This window comes from Actinia tenebrosa, unplaced genomic scaffold (assembly GCF_029948245.1).
Source record: "Actinia tenebrosa isolate PJP-AT-01 unplaced genomic scaffold, QUT_ActTen_1.0 PGA_scaffold5__44_contigs__length_20552954, whole genome shotgun sequence".
Classification (NCBI taxonomy): Eukaryota; Metazoa; Cnidaria; class Anthozoa; order Actiniaria; family Actiniidae; genus Actinia; species Actinia tenebrosa.
Window position 1 is genome coordinate 18,378,089 of NW_028292582.1, and position 11,964 is coordinate 18,390,052.

The 11,964-nt window shown below is 33.3% G+C and overlaps 1 protein-coding gene across 2 annotated transcripts; it reads right to left on the reverse strand.

Moving 5' to 3' along the window:
* Nucleotides 1–382: 382 nt before the first annotated feature.
* Nucleotides 383–11,926, reverse strand: LOC148906795 (N-arachidonyl glycine receptor-like). Of its 2 annotated transcripts, none has more exons than XM_089038341.1 (2): nt 11,887–11,926; nt 383–3,336 (listed from the first exon to the last, which is right to left on the reverse strand). In XM_089038341.1, the coding sequence occupies exon 2, from the start codon at nt 3,152–3,154 to the stop codon at nt 2,006–2,008; it is 1,149 nt and encodes a 382-aa protein (XP_088894467.1). In that variant the 5' UTR covers nt 3,155–3,336; nt 11,887–11,926; the 3' UTR covers nt 383–2,005. The 2 variants fall into 2 exon arrangements, with proteins under 2 accessions (XP_088894467.1, XP_088894466.1); XM_089038340.1 differs by lacking the exon at nt 11,887–11,926 and adding an exon at nt 10,200–10,309.
* Nucleotides 11,927–11,964: the final 38 nt, after the last annotated feature.

Here is an 11,964-nt window from a genome sequence, read left to right on the forward strand (position 1 = left end):
AATGTGAAGGTCTTGCAATATGAGCTCAGTTTCGCTCACCATTTTCAACATTTCTTGTTTGTTTTAGTGCTCGAGTTTAACTACTACAGCAGCAATGGCGGATCTTTTGGACAGGCACTGAAAGTCAATGAACAGTGAAAGATGTTCCTATAAATCCATATGGCTCGACAAGCTCTCGATTGATAAACAGGTGCTCAAATTTCTGTGACGAGTTGCATGTGTAGTATTAGTCCTCTCACCGATTGGTAGGCTTGTGCGCTTGATTATTTATGTAAATTCCCGGTTGGGCTATTTTAAGTAACCGGATGCAGTTTAAATTTCGCCTTACCCTACTCCCGTGCGTCATCAACTTTCGCGCGCGCGCTCTTTCCGTTTATTGTTTTGATCGCTAAAAACGAAACGGAAAGAGCACGCGCAAAAGTTGATGACGCACGGTTGTAGGGTTAGGCGAAATTTAAACTGCATCTGGTTACTAAAAATATAGCCCAACCAGAAGTTTCCTCTCTTACTTATGCTCTCTTGGTAATAAAGAGTATATTTAAACAAATTGTTACTGAAAATACTGCAATTCTAGAAACTTATTTAAGATTAGAAAATACTTAAAATAAGCAGTAAAGCCGGACTATCAACAAGGAATTAATCTCAGTATCTATTTAGTCTTTTGCGCTTTTTAACTCGTGAATACGTAGCGTAAAAGCGAGTCATTGTGAGGGGTCTGAATATGCAAATGTATCACTGACTTACTCACTATAGTGTAAGCACATCAATAACTAAACGATTGTCAGTCGTATTAAATCATTTGCGATCGATATTTACACGATTGAAGTTTTACTAATTCGTACATGCTTACAACAGCTTATGAGCATTCCACAAATTGCATTACTAAATACCTCTTCGGCCTTAGCATCTATTTTTGCAAAGATAATTAAGCATCCATAATAAGAAAGTGTCACCCCCTAAGCCACTTTCCTTTTATTTTGTTATTTGGTTTGCTATTTTATTTCTTAGCTTTATGTTCTTTCGCGGGTAATAACATACATGAAAAAATTACTCAATTCTAATTGGCTTAGAGCAGTGTTGTTCAAACATAATTCAGTGCAAAAAAGTGTAAAACAGTGCAGAAAAGTATAACACAGTGCAAATTACAAACGGCATTCTCGCTTTTGATTGGATAACAAACAATAGAAAACGATTTTAGCCAATAAGATGACAGATTTTTATGACGAAAAGTTTGAGGAAAATTTAGCAAAGCGAGTTGGAAAAATGGCAGCTATTTTATCTTATATTTGGTCTATAAAATCCCAAAACTGAGCCGCAAAGTTTTCTGAACACGTTCAACAACTCTATATTTAGGTATGATTTTTTTCAATATACAACTCCAGTTAGCTGCAAAGTCAGCCAATCCAAATGTCTTCATTCATAGTGATTCAGATTTAATTTGCAGTAAAAAAAACTTTTTTTCAATCAACATATAGCCAAATTTTGGTTTAAAATAAATACAAAAGCTCTTGAATTACGGGTTATTGAAACCAAATTTGCATTTAATACAGTTGGTTGTACACGAACGAATTTCATAAAATATTATGCGTGGAATATTTTACATATTTTCGACTCTTTCTTTTGTAATTTTTCAAGCATGTTATTATTATAACTAATAAAGCAATTTCTCGTTCAATTTGAAGTAATTTCCTTTCGTGTGTTTTTCAAAAACTTTGACTAAACAGAATCCCAAACTGAACTCAAAACCTTGTCATTAACTATACTAATTGCTATGCACTCTGTTCTGCAGAGCCTTGTTTGTTAGATTTTGTAGCTTTTCCTTTTAAACACCTTTTTGAATTGTATTGATAACTTCTGATCGTTGGTCGGTCGGGCTGGTGTGTCGTTTTTATTACTTTTTTTTTTTTCTGTCATTTGTCTTCTTTTTGTTGTTGTTGTCCATGATGATGTATTTCCCATTACATACATATCACACCTCGCACGTCATTCAGTCGTATGTCAATTCTCACATGACCTTTTTGCATGGGAATCTGAAGTTTATATTTATGACTTTACTCGCGGCTCCATAACAAATGGGGTGAAGGGCACTAGGTAGGCTATAGAGCAAGGTCATATACCAATCGAATATTTTTCTATAGGGCCAATCTATAGCACTTGGTACCCTCGCTATTTTCAACAAAATGTACATGACTGTCCACGGAAGATAACAGATAAAGAAAACAAGAATGAGGATGTAAAGTATGTTCAGGACATCTTTTTCAAACTTTAACATTTTGCTTTTTTGGTTATCTCTGTTATTGGGCATTGTAGGCCTTTGCTTGAAGTTTTTGAGTTGCGAGGTTTGGTTGTATGAAGAGGTTTGAGGCGGCTTTGTCGCAAGGGACTGTGCAGGTCTGGTTTCGCTTTCCAATGAGCTTGCTCTCGTGCAAGTGACACTGGCTAATTCAATGGATTCAGCTGGACTACTGGTTTCCTCAGAACGAATGTGCTGTTTTATCCTGTATATCACTATGCTATAAGACGCCAACATTAAAGCAAAAGGCGCGAAAAAAAATGCAGTATAGTACACAACATCGTAAACGGGCATATCCTCAACAGTGCCACATATTTTAAGGACAACCGGAGCACACGGATCCGGATGTAAAGTCAGTTTTCGGTTCAGCCCTAAGGGCGTGACTAAGGAAGCTCCCCAAATCCAGGAAAAGGCCATAATTTTGAAAGCAAATCGTTTAGAAGGGCGATTCCTCTTTGGTTGAAGCATCATTATGGCTCGGAACACTGCGATGGCTGCTAGAGTAAACGTGACAACCATTGTAGCACATAATGACAAAGGCTTGACGAGCTGGCATAATAAACCACCAAACACCCATTTAAAAGGTGTTGTTTCGACGACCATGTCAAATGGCCGCAGAACGCCAATAATGATTTCTGCTATAGATAGATTTATTACCAGATAGTAAACAAATGGCTTGTTCCTTCGAGTAATGGCTCCTCTTAATACCAAGGCATTGCCCACTATTGAAAAGAAAATTATAAAGGCCATAAACACAGTTCGAAAATTCTCGGATGCTTTTGGCTCTTCAACTTTTGAGGGGCTATTGCGATAGGGAATGCATTCATTGCCATTTGTCGAGTTCCCGGTGCTGTTCACCATTATCGATACTTCTTATTTCAGTTTCCTGCTACACTTCATTCAAATGATTGTTGGAATATTCTGTTTTAACGTTCTAGAAATGTTCTTGATCCCACTTTGCTATTCCTCTACTGCTTTGGGTAGGCTCGATATCCAATTAAGTTATTTGGCTTCTGTGAAAAGTAAAGACTTTACCAGGATATCTATTGGAAAAAGTAATATAAGAATATTTTTTAAAAAAAAGAATGAAAACAACGATATGTCATTTGTCATATTCCGCTTGCATACGGATGTATATTCCCCCTGCATATTTAATAAGTTTCTTAGCCCCAAATCTTCCCTGAAAGATTTCAAAGCCGCCCCCGGCTTTGAGACACTTGGGAACTGGGCCAGGGGTTATGCAATATATTCAACCGAGAAGAACAATGAAAACCGAGCTGATGTAAAAATTATCACGATGGTCGGCTGCCTTGCAAATTCCTCCCTGAAGTGCGGTTACTGAAATGTCAGCAGTTACTCTTCAAAGTGAAACAAAGTGGACACAAAGTATTACATAAAACCATACTTCTTTTTGAGATAAAATATACAGTTTTCTATGAAAATAGTAAACTGATTTCGTATTTAATACTAAATGCAGAAAATTCAATTTTTTAATTATTTTTTATTATTTATTTCGAAAAATTGTTATTTCACGTGTGAAAATAACACCATTGCGATGGCTATTCAAAAATACGTACACTGAAAGAATTGCCCGAAAAAACCAAAACATACTTCATTGACAATTACACGTCGGGATAGAAGGGCTAAAAAATGTTTCATTTTGGCAAAACGTTTTTGTATTTTATTAAAATTTCTTGAAACTTGGTAACATTGAAGAGTCTAACAAATCTCACAACTCTGTTGTTTTACTTTTTTCAATTTCAATATTTTTGGTGGGAAAATGACGTCATTAATTTTAGCGGAAAATCGAAATATTCCTCAATGGAAAACTCTAACTAGCTCATTTGAAAGAACTGCACATGAGGAGTTCAAAAATGCAAAATTTGTTCATTTCTGATATGGAAACCAAAAGATATGATTTTTTCAATATTCATGAAGCCGCCATTTTGTTTCTTAAAATAGTAACATCATATAATAAACAGAATATTACGTGGCCGCTTGGAGAAAGGAATTCTATCTTCTCGTGTTGAAAATCTCTCACTCGTTCGCTACGCTCAATCGTGATATGAGAGATCTTTTCAACACTCGAACACTCGGCGCCCCCATATAATGTCCTCTATATCTTTGCCTCTTTCTCGAAGAATTAACGCCGGGGAAATAACGCAAATAATTAATGAAAATATTTACATTGTTTGGGCCTCGAAAACTGATCACCTATGGTCTAAAAGATCTAGACAGTAAGTCAAGCAAAGTATCCATGTATCTTTATGGCTTGATTTAAATAAACTTTAATTTTAACGATACAAATGTAGCTTGTAACTTGAATTTATACAGCCGATTATTGTAACCTCTAATGAATTGACGGCAACTTTAAGATTTTTGCGTATATGAACAAGTTCACAATAAAATCACACATCAAGCTCAAGAAATAATAGACAAAAATATTGTCTGTAATGGCATCAACTCTATATAATGAAAAGTGTAATTTTCGATACAATTGGTTAGAGTTTGTTACCGCGGAGGCAACTGATTTCAATAAGCTAGCTATATTTATCTCATTGCTCACTTATTATACTACAATTTCTGCTGTTTGAACAAATTACTGACAGAGTATAAAAAACAAAGAGAACAGTCTTATATAATATATATATATTTAGGCACTGCCTAAAAGCGGAGCTCCCGGTACGCAACTGAAAGGTAAGAATAAGATCGAGAAAAATATCTTCAATAATTTATTATTTGAGACGAAGATAATGTCTCCCATAATAAAAACCATGCAGTGAAATCGAATCGAAATGCACCACATCGTTTTCTTTGCGCGAGTATACTCTCCCACTTAGGAATTTATACACAACTCATCACTAACCCCCCACTAGTTTTCCATGGCCGACATTTTTAGGCTTTAAATTCCTGGTTAATTTTACTTAAAACAACGAAAGATAACTACAGATAATCCAATACAATATCAGTTTTAGTGAAATTTTCCTTGGATGTCTTTCCTTGAATTTTAAACTGATTTCGGAGATTCCCGAATTTTTTTTGGGCAAATCAAGAGTATAAAACAGACCGTTTCAAAATGGTTAAGGTGAGCAAAAAATAAGCTTATTTACGCCTTTTACATGTTTGGTTTTCCATAGGAATTTTTATGTTTTTATATGAAATGTATTTTTACCGCAATGAAAATAAAAAAATTAATGTTTTGGTAGCATCAGTGAGAAAATTTGCTGGAGATCATGAACTGATATAACTAAACTTGAGAAATGAAGGCCCTGAACGTTAAAACCAAATGTGTCATCAGTTAAAAAATACTTTTCTTATCCCAATTCTTCATTCATTTTTTTTTACTTATTTCATATAAGCCATAACTACTTTTCAAGAAGCATAAAAACTTAAGCTTACTAAATTTTGAGATTCGATTTTAATTCTTCTTTTTTTTTTCTTCTTCTTTTTTTCCATCTGTTTTCATGTGTGAGACGATACGGAAAGCACGAACGACAAAAGGTTTCGAAAAACAAAGTTTACATTCAGTTAAACTTGCAAGAACAACTGGGACAAAATAGAAAATAATGCAAAATGCAATGCAAAATACAAAAAGAAGATTTTCTTCGTCAGTAAATTGGCATTTGTAAATGTTTTTGAATATTTTTTAAGCTTTTTTAAGTGAAAGACAAGGTCTTTATACAATAACATCTCTCAACAACACAAATTTAAGCTCACTTGCATAATCATACTAGCTCGAACATGTACAGATTAATAAACAGTTGAATATTGGGTGTAATTTTATATTTGAATCAATATTTAAATAAATTATCTGTAGAAAGATATAAAGTCATTGAATGAAAGTCTTCTTTGTTTTGCCGATGGGACCCCGCGATAGGAGGTGAACAAAGCTGCAATTTTCTTGAACGAAAATCATACGATAGTTGGTTAAAAACAACCGCATTGTTAAAGATTTACAAACTGAATAAGACGAATATATTTGTGTTGATTATGCCTATTATGCTCTCTGTAATGTAATATGTAATATGTAATATGTACTTGTAATATGTAATGTAATATGTAATATGTAATATGTAATATGTCATATGTAATATGTACTATGTAATAGTAATATGTAATATGTAATATGTAGATAGTAATATGTAATATGTAATATGTAATATGTAATATGTAATATGTAATATGTAATAGTAATGTACATGTCATATTGTACTATGTAATATGTAATATGTAATATGTAATATGTTAATATGTAATATGTAATATGTAATATGTAATATGTAATATGTAATATGTAATTATGTAATATGTAATTATGTAATATGTACTATGTAATATGTAATATGTAATATGTAATATGGTAATATGTAATATGTAATATGTAATATGTAATATGTAATATGTAATATGTAATATGTAATATGTAATATGTAATATGAATATGTAATATGTACTATGTAATATGTAATATGTAATATGTAATATGTACTATTGTAATATGTAATATGTAATATGTAATATGTAATATGTAATATGTAATATGTAATATGTAATATGTAATATGTAATATGTAATATGTAATATGTAATATGTAATATGTAATATGTAATATGTAATATGTAATATGTAATATGTAATATGTAATATGTAATATGTCATATGTAATATGTAATATGTAATATGTAATATGTAATATGTAATATGTAATATGTAATATGTAATATGTAATATGTAATATGTAATATGTAATATGTAATATGTAATATGTAATATGTAATATGTAATATGTAATATGTAATATGTAATATGTAATATGTAATATGTAATATGTAATATGTAATATGTAATATGTAATATGTAATATGTAATATGTAATATGTAATATGTAATATGTAATATGTAATATGTAATATGTAATATGTAATATGTAATATGTAATATGTAATATGTAATATGTAATATGTAATATGTAATATGTAATATGTAATATGTAATATGTAATATGTAATATGTAATATGTAATATGTAATATGTAATATGTAATATGTAAAATAAATTAAGCTTATCTATAGAAATATTAAAAGTTTTGAGAGAAAGCATTTGATTTGTCGATTCGTCGAAAAAATGCTTGTCATAAAAACTAATAATATGCTAAAAATCACACACCTGAATTCTTAAAGACGAACACTTAATCCATCTTTGACTACCTGAAAGTTTTTTTATTTGTTGCTGGTCTATAATTTGTCCTAAAGCGATTTTTTCTGTGCATTAGAGAGCCGCACTTGCGAATAGTTTTGCTTTGACATCAAGCGGGATCCCTGTGTTGTGTACAAGGACGTACGGAGGTACGGACGGACGAAAGTGATCACGTCAGCCGAGCCATGAAAAATCAACTGCATGGTTTACCATATATTCTTAAGTATGGTGCTCCGCTCGCGAAATCTAAATCCACGGCCAACAATGAATGACACACAAACATCGAGTTTAAAACATAGTGTATTACCTTTGGTTTGAGCTGCTAGCAATCCAAATTAACAGATCATACAATAAACTAAGTAGATATGAAATGACAGTTGTGCGCCATGAGGAGCGAGGAGCCGGCGGAGCCAGGCTACTACCACCCCTCCCCCAAGATTTTCCGGAGACGGCGAAGCCAGGCCCCAGAACACCACCACTCCTCCCCCACAATTGTTACTGACTGCAAAATATGAATTTAGGAATAAATGAGAGGGCCTCTTTTCTAAAATCCTTGTTGAATCGCCATTCTGATGGGTTGATACTTCATCAGCCGCTATATATTGTTTTGGAAATATATAAATTCATAATTTCATTTAGTTCGCATGGAATTGATCTGCCTTTGAGTATTCATTATTGCAAGAAATGATCGAATAAACTTAGAAACTTTTTTCTACAACGATACGGCGGTACGCGTACTTAGCGATGAAACGTATTTACTCTACAAGAATTAAGGATAGACCGACTTTTTTTTCATTTACTTATTGTTTCCTTCAGAATGACAAAAGCCCCAACCCGCGGGAATTGTAAGAAATGTATACATGAACATGATAAGACCCCTTGTTCAAGTAAGATTTGAAAAAAGTTGTGTTTTGAATTAATGAGGCTGTGATCTACTTTCACAACAAGGTTTTGATTGGATTACCTTACTTGGGTTGATAAGGTTAATCCCCTCTGTCAAATGTTTTTTGTTTAAACAGCGGGAAATAAAAGTGCCTCTAATTGTTTTCAATGATGACGGTTTTTTTAAAGTGCCCCTGGTGTCCCTAGTGCCCCTGTGAGCAGAGCATGAGTAAAATGAGCAGGGCAGGAGAAAAAAAATGAGCCGTGCAATATCCTTGGATGCATTTGGGCCTTTGTTCAGATCACAGAAACCCCACTAAGGCGTTTTATAGTCCTCGCTTTCCCTCCTGTTTTAATGCATATAATACAAACTGACAAAACACCAAGCTTTTCCATTAAGGGAATAGTATAGATTTTTGAATAAGATATCGCAAGATAGTCTAGATACAAGTTTTCAAACAGAGGCAATTTCGAGGAGACGCCATAGGTGAGGGCGCGAGCTACATGTGGTCACGTGACCAAACATAGTAGTGTATTGTTTTACATAGTATGCATTGTCTTCTATTGTCGTTCTATCGTTTCTAGAACATGAACGTACTACCCAAATCTTCCAGGGAAGATTTGGGGATAACGACCTAGTTAAATATGCAGGGGGAATATGCATTTGTATGGACACTGTAGAAATCGAGTTTAGTCAACTGGTTAGTTCTTATCGAAAACCGGCCGGTCACTTTGATAGAAACACCAACGAAATAAAATTGGGCTAACTGGTGAGTTACTTGATAGGTTGTATTTAGGGAGTTTAAAGACTTGGCAGTAAACAAGCGATAACGGTTGTGAATTCTAAATTCTTGATATCTCATGAAAAAGGACTTTTTTGTATTAAAAGTTAGTATATTTATGTTGTTTCTTTTGTTTAGAGGCTAGATTTGAAGAGAAATAATCCTTCAAGTGAATTTATTTCAAACAACTTATTTATTTCGAATTTATTTCGAAAAACATAGTATTTTTGCATATATAAGGTGCAAAAATATATCGCAAAAAGCACACAATTATTTCCCTAAAATAAAAACTACATTTTTTAAAAGAGCAGTTTTCCAATAGCTATTGACTGTGATTTTATAAGATAAAAGAGAGATGGCACTTGATGAAACGTACAGTTTTTGGGATGTACTCAAAAGCATTGTAACTCAGGGCCCAGTTGTTCAAAGCCCGATTAGTGCTAATGCTGGACTAACTAAATAAGACCTATTATAGAGTTAATCCTGGATCAGCGCTAATCCAGCTTTGAACAACCCGGCCCAGTGTTCTTTGTTTTTAATATGCCAAAATGTTTTCAATTGTCCGATTTAAAAAAAAGATAAAAAAATTAAATACCGTTAATGAGAGAAGAAGAGCTGCATTTTGGAATGAGAGTTTTGCTATGCGAACCAAGCCAACGCGTACGCAAGCAATTCTGTAGTCATATTTTGATAGCAAGCATCGTCCCTGGAGCTCACATTTCCTTTGCCCTTTTTCTCAAAAACTACTTTTTTTTCTAACTAACCAACAGCGTTTCATTCTGCATCATAGTTTACTTGAATCCACAAAAAAAGAGCATTTGAAAATTCGAGTCTTGCCGACGTATGTTTGACTCTTACAGACATAAGCTCTTAATATGTCAAACATTTCCCATCATTTTTTTTCAAATTCTCTGCTACTAGAGTATTTTCTCGTATTCTCGTTCTTGCGGATAAACCGCTCACCTGTTGTTGTTTTTTTCTTTTTCTTTTCATACTACTAAAATCGATACCTGATCAAAAAAAAAAAAAGACTAATTATGACTTACGGTAAGATCCAGAAAGTACTAGACAGACTAATTTCATTTACTGCTGCACGCACCACGAACCGATCATAGAAAGAAAACAAGTCGATTGAATGGCATCTACTTCCGTCGTTATCAAACTTCTGGTTACCGAGTCAGACTGCGTAATTTAGGGTTGGTCGGAAATCCCCATCTTATTATTTATTGGTTACCTTCATTGACAGAACACCAGAACTTTACTGAATATATAAATTATAGTGCTGGTTGCTAATGTTTTTTTCTCAGCTGGGGATACTCGCACAGAAACAGCTCGCTTTAATTCTTAGGAAAAAAGAAATAAATAAATAAATAAATAAAATAAGAAATAAAAAAATAAAATAAAATAAAATATGCCACTCGTATTTTTCACACGAACAACATCCGGGACATATTTCGCATATCCTTACTAGTCAAGATATGGGAAATACGTGACTGAGGTCCCGGATGTACTTTGTATGTATGTTTTGTATGTTTGTAAAACGGTGGACTATTTGTTTTAGATAAGCGTCATATCTTTAGGCCAACATGTAATTTCTTTTTTCTTATGCATGCAGACACATTCACAAACAAGTCTTTTTTTCAAAACATTGGAAAATGCGTCATCGATATCCTTACTAGTGAAGATGTCGATGACGTCTTTTCCAATGTTTTCAACAATTTTTTGTTTGTGAATGTTTCTGTATAATAAAAAAAAGATTACACGTTGGCCTGAAGATATGAAGTTTTCTTCTCGTGTTGAAAAATGTCACCACTAGAAAATAAACTTTCTATCTTCGAGCCACCAAGTAATATCCTCTATATACATTATTAATACGGCATTATGCTAATACTTTACCAGTTAAAAGTTAATGGTATCTACTTTCAACCATGGTTTGCTTAATTCAAAGACTCTTCGTGTGTTTCAGATTATTCTTCGATATTCCAGTTGTACGAGTACTACTCAGAATTCGGTACGACAGGAGCAAATGACCTTCATAACAAATACATAGGAAATGTGATATAAGAGATTTGTATAGCCGAGAAATTATTAGCTTTAATTGTGCGATTATCCTCTATCCATTCAGGGGGTTTAAGAAGTTCATTTATTCATTTCGATATCCATTCATTCATCGGCGAGGGCCACCTGAAAATTATCTTTGTAGGTAAAGAAGTTGTTATTACCACTTATTGTGTTCAATTTCTAATTAATCATTTATAAGTTCAGTCTTTCTTCTTTTTTTATATTATTATTATTATTATTATTTTTTTTTTCTTTTTCACTTTTTTTTCCTTTTTGTTTTATTGGCCAAATGAGCCTTTTCAGACCAAATTCTAAGCCGCTTTTTCTTTTTTTGCCGCTCGTCGCTCGTCGTTCTTTTCCTTTCTACTTTTACAATACCTTCAACTGTCTATTTCGCCTATCGGCCTATTTTCAATACTGTGATCGCCTCTTCAGCATTTGTAACTCCTATGCATGTTGTTATGTGTTATGTTATGTTTTATGTGTTATGTTTTATGTGTTATGTATGTGTCCTTAAAAATTGAAAACCAGCTACTGAATGGCGGCTAATTGCTCCTTTTCAAAAGCGTCTACTTTTCTTTGCCTTTGAAGATAAAAAATGTCTCATAACATCTAAGGGGAAGGCCCAAAGACTAACGCATGGACTGCATTTTGTCGTAAAACAGCGTTTACCTTGTTGGAGAAGAGAACGGAGGAACTGCGATAAGTGTTACGGTGTGTGTCGTAAAATATAAGTGAAATGTTTCAGTA

Coding starts and splice junctions, on each gene's coding strand:
- LOC148906795 (XM_089038341.1), bottom strand. CDS start 3,154: ATGGTGAACAGCACCGGGAACTCGACAAATGGCAATGAATGCATTCCC.